This window comes from Dipodomys spectabilis, unplaced genomic scaffold (genome assembly GCF_019054845.1).
Source record: "Dipodomys spectabilis isolate Male_0828 unplaced genomic scaffold, ASM1905484v1 ptg000157l, whole genome shotgun sequence".
Classification (NCBI taxonomy): domain Eukaryota; kingdom Metazoa; phylum Chordata; class Mammalia; order Rodentia; family Heteromyidae; genus Dipodomys; species Dipodomys spectabilis.
This window is the reverse complement of record NW_024870834.1, coordinates 24,192,064-24,206,536: the sequence shown is the minus strand read 5'-3', so window position 1 is coordinate 24,206,536 and position 14,473 is coordinate 24,192,064. Positions and strand designations below refer to the sequence as shown.

The 14,473-nt window shown below is 48.7% G+C and overlaps 1 protein-coding gene across 4 annotated transcripts in view; it reads right to left on the bottom strand.

The window, feature by feature from the left end:
- The window catches only part of Actn1 (actinin alpha 1), a 103,427-nt gene that overhangs the window by 25,045 nt on the left and 63,909 nt on the right, over window positions 1-14,473 (bottom strand). For all 4 annotated transcript variants that reach the window (XM_042692545.1, XM_042692546.1, XM_042692543.1 and 1 more), the window contains exons 4-8: window positions 9,836-9,922; window positions 7,999-8,086; window positions 7,381-7,459; window positions 4,193-4,274; window positions 1,503-1,588 (exon numbers count right to left, since the gene is read on the bottom strand). In XM_042692545.1, the coding sequence (XP_042548479.1) occupies window positions 1,503-1,588; window positions 4,193-4,274; window positions 7,381-7,459; window positions 7,999-8,086; window positions 9,836-9,922 (422 nt within the window). The remainder of the gene's footprint in view (window positions 1-1,502; window positions 1,589-4,192; window positions 4,275-7,380; window positions 7,460-7,998; window positions 8,087-9,835; window positions 9,923-14,473) is intronic.

The following is a 14,473-nucleotide window of genomic DNA, read 5'->3' as shown; positions in this document are numbered from 1 at the left end:
TCCTTGCCCTGGCTGCAAGTTGAATTTAAGGACCTGGCCTAGCTCAGGCAGGAGGAGGAAGAGACAGAGCAGTAGGGTCCCTGGATAGTTAAGGGAACAGCCAGGAAGCAAGGTCAAAAGTTGTGCACCTTGGGATATGGGATCCTGTGCAGGGTCCTGGGAAGAGGCTGGGACCACAGCACCCTTCATGTCATGAGATCTGCTGTGCCCAGTGCATAAACATAGAGGCACAGGAGGCCAGTCTGAGGCTGGGCTTTTCTGGCATCTTCAAGTGTCCTGGCCAGGGCTCAGAGAGCATCCTATCCCCTGATGGAGGTAGAAGGGCTTTGCCATCCTTCCTAGCACCCCGCGCCTAGGGCTGGAGTGCCCAGCGAGGATGGAAGAGATCAGCCAGAGTGTGGCAGGGAGAGTGGGCGAGGCCAAGGGTGAGCTCACCTTCTGCGCACCGAGAAGGCGCGGCAGTGACATGAAACATGAGGTCACATGGCCTCCCCTCCGGCCTTAGCGGGCCTACATATCTGCACAGAGAAGGAGAAGAGGTTGAGAGGAGAAAGTAGCAGCACAGCACAGCACAGCACAAACCCGAACAGCTGTAATGGTGGAATGGACAAAGAGGCAAAACAGACAGCAGAGAAGGGAGGGAGCAGAGAGAGGGGGACCGCATGGGGGAAGGGAGGGAGATCAGGGAGGGAGACGGGGTGGGGGCAGGGCCAAGGGCAGGTGAGCTTCCCATCATGCACTTCAAGATGATCTATCAGACACGGTAGATGGTCACTCAGACGCCATGCAGAGCACATGACAGGCCTGCGGACTAAAGCTGTGAATGTTGTGTGGTCAGAGTGACACTGCAGGATGGACATCTGCTGCCCAAGCTAAGCTTGGGAATGAACATGTTCTAGTCTTCAAGGCGTGTAGTGTGAATGGGGCCCTTGTACAATACACAACCTGCACAACTGGACTTTTAGCCTCAGCCCTCCCTGAGCAAACCTGGACCAGGACACTTGTAGGACTCACAGCTACCCACCTCTCTCTCTCCACCCCCGCCACCCTGGGCTTGTGCTGGCTTACATCCCAGAACACCAGTGGTGCAACGATCATGTGGCCCACAGGAGGTTTATAATGCCTTTGCACAAATGGGAAAGTGAAGAGTCGAGATGATGCTCTGGAGGAAGCCCAGGGAAACCCATCACTTCCACAGAGCGAGGCCTGGCAGGCTGCAGCCCACACGGCCCTTGCACCCAGCCTTCACTATCTAGCCCAGTCAGCTGGTCCAGAGGTGAGCTCATCTTCCATCATCTCAGTAACAGGAGAAGATGAGAGAGACAGCAGAGGTGAGGCAGGAGAAAAGGGCCGAGCAAGAACACTCCAGAACCAGAGCTAATGCTACCCATAAGAACAGACTGTCCAGATGCCTGCAAAGGGGCAAGGTGGGGGGCAGGAGGGCATGGGTGGGGTCCCACATGAGGTATGCTGGGCCTGGAAGGAGCAAGAGCCCCGGGTACCTTCTGCGCTCCAGAGAAGGCATGGTAGAAGCTGGACACGTAAGTCATGATGGCTTTCTCATCTGGCCGGGCAGTTCCGACAATGTCTGCCAAGAAAGATCTGTGGTTAGAGCCAGCAGGTGAGTACCCAGTACCTCCTATACACAGATGGAAAGAGTCCTGCACATTGGGAGTTCGTCTCACCAAAAATGCCAAGCAGCGAGCCAGGCTGCCAACAGGAACATGGGATGTAGAGGGCTGGGGAAATAGGGGATGCTCTGCTGGGAAGCATTCAATGGCAGGAGTGAAAGGGTCAGAGGGAATAGGAAGGTTGTGTAAGTACTGGTGGCTTCTGCCTGTAATCCTAGTGCCTCAGATGGCTGAGATCTGAGGACCTCAGTTCAAAGCCAGCCCAGGCAGGACAGCCCATACCAGCTAAGAGACAGGCCCTGAGTGCTGCCACAAATGCCTCCGTACTGGCACGTGCATGCACGCGTGTGTGTGCCTGCACAAACACATACACACACTCACACATACACATTTAAAAAAAAACACCTTTTTAGGTCAAGGGAGAGATCTGATTATGAACTGGAGGTAGTCAAGGGATGACTGCCATTTTGTTAGATGTGAAAACTGATTTCAAAATATACATTTTTTTATTTTCACTTTTTATTTTATTTTATTTTTTTTTTTAAAGCAGGGTTTTATTTTATTTTATTTTATTTTTTTGGGTCCAGTAGTGGGGCCTGAACTCTGGGCCTGGGTGCTGTCCCTCAGCTCTTCAGCTCAAGGCTAGCGCTCTATCACTTGAGCCACAGCGCCACTTCCAGCTTTTTTCTTTTTGCTTATGTGGTGCTGAGGAATCGAACCCAGGGCCTCGAGCATGCAAGACAAGCGCTCTACCACTGAGCCACCTTCCCAGCCCCTCACTTTTTATTTTTTGCTCGTTATAGGGCTTGAGCTCAGGGCTTGGGCGCTGTCCCTGAGCTTTTCTGCTAAATGCTAGCACCCTACCATTTTGAGCCACAGAGCTACGTCGAGTTTTCTGGTGGTTAACTGGAGATAAGAGTCTCATGAACTTTTCTGCCTGGGCTGACTTCAAACAGATCCTCAGACCTCAGTCTCCTGCATAGCTAGGATTACAGAAGTGAGCCACAGTGCCTGGCTCAAAAAAATAAAATAAAAATAAAAAAATAAATATATATGTATGTATTTGGAAGTAGACAGTGGTACCCAAGATCTGATTTAATATATTTCAATAAAGAAAAAAAATCCCAATTATTTTATCTAGATGATCCATATATGAGCTCATTATGCTATTCTCTTACTTCTGCTCACATTTTTAAAAAAATTGTTTTATTAGCTGTAGGGTTTGAACTCAAGGCCTGGGTGCTGTCCCTGAGCCTCTTTGTGCTCAAGGCTAGTGTTCTACCACTTGATCCACAGTGTCACTTCTGCTTTTTGAGTGGTTAATTGGAGATAAGAATCTCATGGGGACTTCTCTGCCTGAGCTGGCTTTGAACTGCAATCCTCAGATCTCAGCCTCCTGAGTAGCTAGAATTATAGGGGTGAGCCACTGGCACCCAGCTAAAAAAAATTTAGTGGTATTTTCAATTTTAAGATGTCAGTAGGGTTGGGCATGGTGGCATACACCTGTAATCCCAGCTAAGTGGTAGGTGGAGGCAGGAGGATAGAGTTCAAAGCCAATCTGGGCAATGTTAGCACAAGATTCTATCTTGAAAACTGAAATCAAATCAAAGGGCTGGGGATACAGCTCAGGTAGTAGAGCCCTCACCTGGCATGTTCATGGTTCAATCAACATAGGAAAAAAGAAGAGGAGAGCCACCAGGGTGGGGCAGGAAGCAGAGGGGAAGGAAGCAGAAAAGCCTTCACTGATGTGGTCCCTTCCTCTTCTACCCAGCGTGGGAGCCGCCTCCTCCGGCTGGAGCTGGGCACCAGGGCAGTCCATGCCAGAGCTTTCTGGCTCTCTCCTCAGAAGCGGGGGGAAGGGTGTGCCCCCAGGACCACAAGGACTTAGAAGGAGGCAAGAACAAGCAGCACAGCCAGAGGAGGTGAGGGTTCTAAGTTCTACGGTCTGCCAACTACCCCAGAGTACAATGGGTTAGGAGGACAGGCTCTGCAGGGCGCCTCTCAGCCAGAGGACCCCATCCCTACCACCCCAAATGGTGGGCAGGAGCTGAGTCAAAAGGGAACACTGCATCCCACTCACTCCCACACCCACCCCCCTGACCCCCAAAGATGAGAGCTTCCTTAGGCCACGGGTACCTGCTGGGCCCAAGGCCCGGTGTCGTACCCGCCAGCTCCTCTCCTCCAAACCACAGGGAGCTGCAGAATCCTGGCATGCAAGGGACCCCAGGCTCCTCAAATGGGGTTTAATTGGGGGGAGGGGGGCATGGGGCTTGAACCCTGGGCGCTGTCCCTGAACTTTTTCACTTAAGGCTAGTACTCTACCACTTCGAACCACAGCGCCACTTCTGGTTTTCTGGTGGTTCACTGGAGGTAAGAGTCTCACGGACTTTCCTGCACAGGCTGTCTTCGAACTGTGATCCTCAGACCTCAGCCTACAGAGTAGCTAGGATTACAGGTGTGAGCCACTGGCACCCGGCTTCAAATGGGGTTTAGCAGACAGACCAGGCCTCCCCCTTCTGCCTTGGGGAAGAGCCAGGGGGCACGGAAGGACAGTGCTTTACCTTCAGCGTCCAGCATCTTGGGGATGTCCAGGTACTTCTCTGCCACATCGAAGGCTGTATTCAGGTTTGTGAGTGGATCGTCCTGGAGGGAGAAGAGGAGAAAGCCATGACAAAGAGCATGACACCCAGCTGATGGTCACCAAAACTGGTTGGAGTGGCTGGGGTACTTCTTTCTACCCATCACTTTCCTCCTTGAATTTCCATTCAGAGTGAGCAACACTGGCCTGATGCTAGGATTGCTAAGAAAAGCATGCTGGGAGCAGGGCAACCATTCATGCTGCTACCAGCCAGTGGGACTCAGTTTCCCCATCCATAACTCAAGAGTTGAGTTAGAAGCTCTGAATCAGGAGCCTATGCTCCATGAAGCTTATTTTATTTTTTGTCAGTCATGGGGCTTGAACTCTGGGCCTGGGCGCTGTCCCTCAGCTCTTCAGCTCAAGGCTAGCACTTTACCATTTGAGCTACAGCTCCACTTCTGGTTTTCTGGTGATTCATTGGAGGTAAGAGTCTCATGGACTTTCCTGCCTGGGCTGGCTTTGAACCACGATCCTCAGATCTCAGCCTCCTGAGTAGCTAGGATTACAGGTGTGAGCCACTAGTGCCCAGCTCTATGAAGTTTCTGAGCTCCTTCAAGTAGCCAGAGCCTTCTGATTCCCTGTGCCTCTGCCACCTTCTTGGGAATGATGAGGCTGTGGGAAAATGGGATTCCTGCACATTGGGATATAATGCAAACACTGGTGGGGATATAAAACAGTGCAGCTGCTGTGGAGACCATTATAGCAGATCCTCAAAGACCTAAACACAGGCCAGGCACAGGAGCTCAAGCCTGGACAGAGGTCAGTAGGATCACAATTTGGAGCCAGCAGGACCTGAGAGCTGTCCTTTAGTTTTTGTTTGCTCAAAGCTGGTGTTCTACCACTTAAGCCACAGCTCTACTTCCAACTTTTTGGTGGTTAATTGGAGCAAACAGTCTCCTGCCCCAGCTGGCTTTGAACCACAATCCTCAGATCTCAGCCTCCTGAGTAGCAGGGATTACAGGTGTGAACCACAAGCGCCTAGCCAGCAAAGAAGTTTTGTTTGACAGCTCAGAAATCAGTTTTCCTGTATGCTCAATACAAAGCAACAGAGGAATAAATGCACACATTTGGCAGTTTTCAGAGGAAATTATTCAAAATAGAGCAAGGTAGGGGTCCTTCTGGGAACTTGACAGTAGCCAGGTTGATAAAAAAAAATAGCACCCATCAGTGAAGGTCATTTCCATCGAGGGCCTGGTGCAACTGAGGTTAGTGTGCAGGCTCCAAGTGCATTCCCCCCCACCCCACACAAAGCCAGGACCAGAAGAAGGAACTTCCCCGTGGAAGCCCCCTACTCTCAAGCACCAGCTGGCTCTGCAGTTGGCTCTGGGAAGTTTTCCCAGCTCTCCAGGCTCAAGTCTGTGCGGGGACTGGGCTGTGCATCATGGACGGTGCTGAGCTGAAGAGAAGGAGTGAACGCCTAACAGGCAAAATGGACAGAGAGGAACAGAGGCTGAGGGGGGACCCTAGCAGGGTGCCAGACACTCCTGGACTCCTGTCTCCCAAAGGCTTGTAGCTTCTGCAGCCTCCAGAGTGGACGAGTGACTTCAGAGGCTCAGCCAGCATAGGTGCCACTTTCTATGGAAGGTGGCAACTTGCTGTGCACATGGATGTGACACACCTGCCAGCCCAGCCCAGCCCAGCCCAGCCACTCAACAGGAAGGCATGTAAGGCTGCCACCTGGAAAGCTTACTTTGGCCACACAACTCTCAGGATGCTATAGCTTCTCAGTCTGTGTGTGTGTGTGTGTGTGTGTGTGTGTGTGTGTGCGTGCGTGCGTGCGTGCGTGCGTGCGTGCGTGTGTGTGTGTGTGTGTGTGTTTTCCTTTGCAAAACAGCTAAGCTAGTAGGCTGGGATCTCCCCTGTCCCTAGATTAGCTTGAGGAAAGCTAGGCCTTGATGTCCACACAGACTAGACTGAGCCACGTACAGAGGCAGGCCACCAACTCTTCTCCTTCAGCAGATGGACCCTTGTAGGTGGGCAGAGGTCCCAGCCCCAAGCTTCAGGTGTCCCTTTCTTCCTCACAGGTCCTTGGTGGCAGCTTGTGAACTACACTCCCCCAAATGGAGGGGTGCTCAGCATGGATAATGTATACCTTGCTCAGGCACTGGTTGCCCAGAGACCCTTCCCAGGACACAGGCAGGCAGGACTGTCCTGAGCACACTGCCTTCCAGCTATCAAAAGGCAGTGCAGCAATGCAAGACCCTCATTCCTAGAAGTCCTCTCGCTACAAGATCTGATTATGGACAGGTGACATTTTGATTTTATTCCAGATCACCAATTAGGGGTTTAGGAGGGCTCAAGTGCCCTTCCCATAGATGTGCAGGGCATTGGTCTCTTGGCCCTGGGATGGATATGAGGAAAGGCCAATGTCTTTTAACCAGTGTGGATGCCAAGAACTGCTAAGCTCGAAACAGCCCCTGCCTCCTCATCATAGACACACATACACAAACACACACACACACACACACACCATTACATACTTGCTCAAGAAAACCACCTAGCAGTGCCATGCCAGCTGCACAAATGAAGTTACCGAGATGGTGTACACCTGCAGTCCCAGGCTCCTCAGGAGCTGTGGCAGGATAATCCCTTGAGCCCAAGAGCCCAAAGACCAGTGTGGGCTATGTAGCCAGCAGCATGGCAAGAGCACAAATGTAACCCAGCAGCAACCAAGAGAATCAAACCTACGGATGGGATACCCTGCCTGAAACCGCACAGCAGGGCAGGAACAAGCCTTGGATTAGTGTCTCCTAGGAGATGCAATGTTTGAAATCATGGGACTAAAATCTCCACCATAGAAAGCCAGGAATAATAGAAGAGAGAAGTACCACGCAGCCTGCATCACACTAAGGACACAGCCACCACGGCTCTGGTAGCGGCAGTTATCTGGTGGGCTGTATGTGTGGGGTACCATGTCATATATGCTGGGTAAAGAGGCAACCCTCACAGGGAAGGCGTTTTTCTTATCACTTCTAGATAGGGCTTTGACTGGCTAGTGTATAGGTTCAAAACCCCTCAGCCTGGACTTTCCTAGACAGACTGTCCTGCCCTCTCTCCCAGTCTACCCCACCCACCGGAGACCAGAGGGCCGGGAGGTGGAGGCCCACATACCTTCCGCAGCTTCCCATAGTCAATCAGTTCTGGCCGGTGTCGGTGAATCAAGGCACAGAAGCCAAGGCCGTCCTTCCAGCTGCCGGAGAAGAGGGAGAAAGAACAAGGTACGCTAGTGAGTGAGCCCCATGGGGGTGGAGGAGGCAGCCCAGCACCAACCAAGGGCACCGTTGCAAGCTAGGGCCTCTTATACTCCATGGATGATTCCCTAACTCCACGGAGCAGGATTTAGAAGACAGGATGGAAATTCTGCTTGCCACACTCCTAGGCACTGAGGTCAAGCTTGGGATGGGGTTGGCCAGTTAAGATGAACTGGGAACATCCAGCTTTCCCCACGCCAAGCTTACAGCCCTGGTCTTGCTAGCCTGTAATTTCTCAGTACCTTCTCCTTCCAGCTCTTCCAGTACCATACCCATCAACCAGAGGGGTGTCAGGCAGTGGATGTGGCCACGGTACTGGGGGGAGGGTGAAGAGGTCCAAAGGCACAGCAACACCTCTTCCCCTAAAAGGCTACTTCCTCCCTGTGAGGGCCCAATGGTGTTCTGGAATGGAGATCATCCGGCCAAGGGGCCTGGAGATGCTGAAGGAGGCTGCAGAAGGCCTGGCCCCTACACTCACCTGATGTGGAAGTTCTGGATGTTGACATTTTTGTAAGGGGCCGTCTTCCTCTGACACCACAGGAGCAGCCCTTCCTTGGCCGAGGTCTCTGTGGGGAAGGGGATGGGTAGAAGTCAATGGGCTGACCCAGGGGAAGCCGGGGGGCGGGGGGGGAGGTTGGCTCACAAAGGGCCTCACCACCGTGATGTCTAGAGTCCAACCCTGCTGCTAAGGAGGGAAGAAGCCCAGGCTATTCTCCCTGGCTGTTTGGTAGTTTCAGAAGTTATTCAATCTAGCCACATCAGACACTGAAAATCAGAGACAGGAGCTGCTTGAAAAGCAGCTTTTGGAGCACCGTCCAGGCTCCTTTTCATTCAAAGAAGTGGTAGCAAGACAAGAAAAGTTAGCAACCTCTAACAAGTGGTAGCTCTGGGGAGAACTCTGAACAGTCTTGAAAATCTACAGGTCCAGAGAAGCCTCAGGATGGTATTATACCTACAAAGCGCAAAGAGCACAGGAGAAGAGCGTGATGATTCTGACCCAGGTTTTTATGTTTACTTAAATAAATAATGCTGCCTATATTTACTGACTGGTGTCTGATGACAGGGGACGCAGGTTGCTCTCAGCATCAATAGGCTGCAAACTGCACTGCCCCCTGGGGTCATGTCTATGAATTGCGGGTTATGGTACCCAGTGAAGTGGGTTCATGGTTGATCTCCTTTATTTTCACAAAGTGGACTTTAAAATGTTAAAATATGCCTACGAAGATTATAACACCTCAGGCAGGAGCATACAAAAATAGTCTCAGCTAGTGTTGCTACTGAGTTCAAGCTCCCATGTTAAAAAAAAAAAAACACAACAAAATGGACAATTTGAATCAACAAGAACTCCACCCAAAAGAATAAAGAAAAGCAAGACAACTATTTGAAAAACAAATTTATATCCACTATCACTAACAAGAAGCACACTTTAAGAGAGTATTGTGGGCCATACTTCAAACTTCAGACTTTAGACTTCAGTGCTGAATTATAAAGTATCAAAACCTAAAATTTGCATAATAAAACAAAATGAGCCACATTGTTCACATCAAGACATGCCTTTGGATAAAACTGCTTATGATTTCTATGCCACTAAAATGAACCAAATAGTTCAAACCCCATGACTGACAAAAACTAAACTAAACCAAAAATATTTTTAAAACATGATTTCCATTTCATATTTTAAATATTTGTTCTTGTACATGTGTTTTAGCATGTTCGCAACAATATACAATATCAATATATACATGCACATCAAACATTAGCCTCAAAAACTGCTGTACAGGACCACTGACCGTCCCAATCATTATGGCCCTCCTGCAGATCCACAGAGTTGCCACTAGAGGGTGTTGTGGGAGCAAAGTGATGGACTTGAGGCCAGCTCTGGGTCTCTAATCTCTACTTTGTTTTTCTCACCAAGACTGTGGTGGGGTTTCCAATAAACTTCCCACCACAGCTCTGGGCTTCCTCAAAGTGGGTAGTTTGTCTGGAGCCATAATACATCTGTAGGTTGTTTACTGGATGATGTTGATGCTTACTGCTATTAACTTTCCCCTCAAGGCTATTTTCCCTGTATCCTTTAAGTTTTGATCCAACATAACCATAGGAAAAAGCTCCATTAAAAAAAAAAAAGAAAGAAAGAAAAGAAAAAAGCTCTTTCCCTACACCAGAACAAGAGGCCTAGGGACAGAAATGACCTGTGATTCAGTATGGTTGCCCCAGGAGAAGGAGTTTCCCTGGCTGAGCCCGGAGAGGAAGAAAGATGAAGAAGGCCAGGGAATGGTAACAAGCTTGAGGAATGGAAGACAGCAGAGACCTACCTTCCACAGAGATGTCTTGGATGGCAAAGCGAAGGATGATGGTCCAGATCATACCCAAGGTCATTTTCACGTTCCCGTCCACGATTTCTACAGAAAGAACAGCAGGCTACGTGAGTGAGGACAGATGACAGGAGGCCAGAATTACCATCCCCAGAATTCCCGCATATGTCCACACACCTAGGCCTCCAAACCTACAGAGCTCCATCCAGCTTGTAGAGGAAAAGAGTAGATTTTTATTTTTATTTTTGTGCTGAGGATGGAGCTCAGGGCCTTGAACATACTAAGTATACACTCTACCTGTGAGCCATCCTACCTCTCAATCCCTAAGAGAAAGTTTTTAAGTCAGTGCTATCAACCAACAGTTAGATGCTAGGAGAGAAGTCTATCTTGGGCCACAGAGAAGAGGTGCCTTAAGCTCTGAACTGTGTCATCAGCCTGACAGATGAGAGGGGCTGGATTTCTAAGTCATCCCACAGTTTTGGACCACTCCATGAGCTGGGTCCTATATAATCACTATGCTCAGAACAGCAGTCCACACAGAGAGCTGCAGACTTGACAGTTCTATAAAATACACCTTGAATGGTCCTCGGACTCCCCAATCAACTCTCTTAGGCCATTCCTAAGGTACTCACATAGAATTTTATTTTTTAATTATACATCAAGTTCTTCACTCAGAAACCTGCTCTTTGGTACAAGCAGTAATTTTTAAACTCTTAAATGCTGTAAATTCTATTTTTTTTTAAATACCAGGCCTAGAAGCACAAATACAAACATAAATCAGTTCTGTTTTTAAGGAGCCTAAGTCACAGGGCTCTTTGTGGTCTTGGTGGTTGGACAGTGAGATTCCTTAGCAGACCAGGGAAGGCTGACCTATTACAAGGTACGCTCAGTCGAGAGTAAGAAACCAAGGAATATCTTATTTTCCCCTTTTTAGGAGAGATGCAGGAGATCCATGAGAGGGGTCACTTCTACATGCATGAGGATCTGTACCCCTACATCCCTAACTATGGTGATTCCAGTGAGGCAAGCCTTGCTCTAGGATCTTTGCCCCTACTTCAAAAACTAGGGCAGAACTGCACACAGCTCTACAGCCAACAAGTTTCAAAGCAGAGAGCTACTTCCCGCAAGCAGCAGTTCCACTGAGTCTGCGTGTGGGTAACTGGCGAAGGAAGACCAGTATCCACTTGGGACACCAGATGGGACAGAGTGCTTCCCACTAACAGAGCCCCAGGCTCCAGGGGAGCACTAGCCCATTCTGGAGACTTGGGTTATAAAGATATACACTAGCTGGGTGCCAGTGGCTCACGCCAGTAATCCTAATTACTCAGGAAGCTGAGATCTGAGGACTGCGGTTCAAAGCCAGATTGGGCAGGGAAGTCCGTGTAACTCCTAGCTCCAATTAACCACCTGAAAACCGGAAGTGGTGCTATAGCTCAAATGGCAGAGTGCTAGCCTTGAACTGAAGAGCTGAGGGACAGTGCCCAGGCCCAGAGTTCAAGCCCCACAAACAACAACAACAAAAAAAAAGATATAGACAGCCACATCCAGCATAAAACTATTTTCAGTCAAACATAGTGATTCACATCTGTAATTCTAGCTATGTAGGAGGCAGATGTAGGAGGATCACAGTCTGAGGTTGGCCTCACCCCCCCCCCCCCAAAAAAAAGTGCAAGACTCTACCTGTAAACAAACTAAAAGGCAAAGCACTGAGAGCATCTGCCTAGTGAGCATGAGGCCTTGAGTTCAACACACAGAACTCTAACCCCGCCCCTACCCACCAAAAAAAAAAAATCAGTTCATAAAGTGATGATCATGTTATCTATAGCTTCCAATGCTTTGATATCCCTAACACTTAAAGAGTTTAAAGTGATAAGAAAAAGTCTAAGTTCTCAGTAGGTAAATAGGCAACAGGCACAAACAGACATATCACCATATCACAAAACATGAACTATAAATAACCAATAACTATAAATAACCAATAAGCATGTTTAATCTCGCTTGAAATCAAAGAAATAAGATTATTTTTCCAGTGATTAAGTTTGCAAAGTTAAAAAACTAAAACAGGCATACGTCTCAGTATTTTCAGGATTTACAGCTAGAAGTATAAACTGGCTTTTTAAGTGTGTGTGTGTGTGTGTGTTTTGTGTGTGTGTTTTGTGTGTGTGTGGTGTGTGTGTGGTGTGTGTGTGTGTGTGTGTGTGTGTGTGTGTGTGTGTGTGTGTGTACCCAAGTGCTTGAGTTCAGGGGCTGGGCACTATCCCTGAGGCTTTTGTGCTCAAGGCTAGCTTTTTAGTGGTTAATTGGAGATAAGAGTCTCACAGACTTTGCTGCTGAAACTATGTGCGTTCTGTTCCCTTCTAGGACGCCAGCTCCACAAGGTCAGGACTTTTTCCTGGTTTGTATCACTGCTTAGTATCCGGTGCAGTGCCTGGCACTGAGGACATTCTCCACTAGTATTTGCTGAGTGAGTGAATGAATGAATGAATGAATGAATTAACCCTGGCGGGCACTAATATAATGACTGCATGTTCAGAGGCCTCTAGGAGCACAGTGGGCTTTCCCAGAGCAGGCCCAGGCATGGGGCAGAGCATGGATGTGCTCAAACAGAAAACAGCCAGCAAAGACTGCGTTCATGAGTTTTTAATGACTTGAAAAAAATCTTGATAATGACATTTTATGGACAGCATTTCAACTCTAAGAGAAATCTCTCAAGAAAAAAAAAAAAAAGCTGAGCACTGGTAGCTCACACCTGTAATCCTAGTTACTCAGGACGCTGAGATCTGAGGATCACAGTTCAAAGCCAGTCTGGGCAGAAAAGTCTGTGAGACTCTTATCTCCAATTAACCACCAGAAAACCAGAAATGGTACTGTAGCTCAAGTGGTAGAGTACTAGCCTTCAGCTGAAGAGCTCAGGGACAGTGCCCAGGCCCAAAGTTCAAGCCCCACAACCGACAAAAAAAAAAGAAAAGAAGGAAGGAAGGAAGGAAGGAAGGAAAAAAAGAAAGAAAGAAAGAGAGAGAGAGAGAGGAAGAAAGAAAGAAAGAAGAAAGAGAAAGAAAGGGAGAAAGAGAGAGAGGGAGAGAGAATGAAAGAGAAAGAGAGAAAGAAAGAAAGAAAGAAAGAAAGAAAGAAAGAAAGAAAGAAAGAAAGAAAGAAAGAAAGAAAGAAAGAAAGAAAGAAAGAAAGGAAGGAAGGAAGGAAGGAAGGAAGGAGAGAGAGAGGGAGAGAAAGAAAGAAAGAAAGAAAGAAAGAAAGAAAGAAAGAAAGAAAGAAAGAAAGAAAGAAAGAAAGAAAGAAAGAAAGAAAGGGAAAAGAAAGGGAAAGCAAGCAAGCTTAGAGCATGTGGTGACTGCGTTGAGCCTTTCTGAAGGCCTATGTATTGCTCCCCCTGTGCCTCACTCCTTGGTGAAGGCCAAACACCTCAAATTCCCTATGGCCAAGGAAGCTCAGGGCCTGCAAATCTACCCACCCCAAAAGCTTCTTTTGGGGGTCCTAGTTACTTTTCCAGAGAACCTCTCCTCCCCAGTGATGTCTTCCTAAGTTCTAAGGTACAACAAAGAAGCAGTTTTAGTACAGGAAAGAGAAGCACTAAGAACAAACGAAATGCTTTCCAAGAGCTCCCATTTTACCTGACTTTCATCCCACCCTGGGGGAAGGGAGGGAACCCTCCTAAAGAGGGCCCCCCTAAAAAAACAGGAGATGTTTTCTAAAGGTCACTATGATTACAGCACAGACACCCCGCTTACAGGCAGCTCTGTCAGGGGACTGCTCAGAAGGTTGGGCCCACACTGAAGATTACAAAGCCCACAACTGGGCACCTTGGACTAAGCCACAGGGAAGTTAACAAGGTCTGCCACAGGTGTGGGAATAAACAGCTGCCATCCACTGCAATGTAGAGGAGCTACACAGTGGGGACTGCTTCCCCTCACTCCCCTCATCTGCCCAGGTTCAGAGTTTAATGCATGATGTGCACAGGGGTCACATGATGGAAACAGGAACCCGGAAACCACCACCTCCTACACCTCTGCATGGGCTACTGCACCCCCATCTGCTCCCACCCAGATGCTAAATGACTGACACTATCTCTAGTCTCTTGGCACCCAGACACAAAGGTTTTCCTGCCTACAGATATTCAAAAGTTCTCTTGGGTTCCTAACCATCGATCACTCAAGCCTCCAAGCCCCCAAGTCTAAACATTCTAGAACCAAGTATCACTGGAGAAATCTCAGGGATGCATTCAGCCTCAATATGTTTGTAAGTGCCCAGGCTCCAACCTCTACCTGGACACCCTCAGGGACAGGGCTGGTATCACCTTCCTGGAACTCGAGTTCTATTCCCTAAGGCTCAAGATGTTGTCTAGTTGGCCTATACGGTCTCCCTTTAAGCCTAGTTCTGTCCTTTAGGGTCATCTAGAGTCCACCCTTGCATCACATGATAATTCTAATGCTGGAGGAGGGAAGAGCTGCTCCTGGGGGTGGGGGCCTTCAGATATAACTCCATCAGGACCGCAGGCAACATGGCCTGCTCCATCACCAGAAGAGCTCATTCCAATGATCTAACCTAGTGTCTTTTTCCCCCCCTGCTCCTGGGGCTTGATCTCCAGGTCTGGGCACTGTCACTGAGCTTTCATGCTCAAGG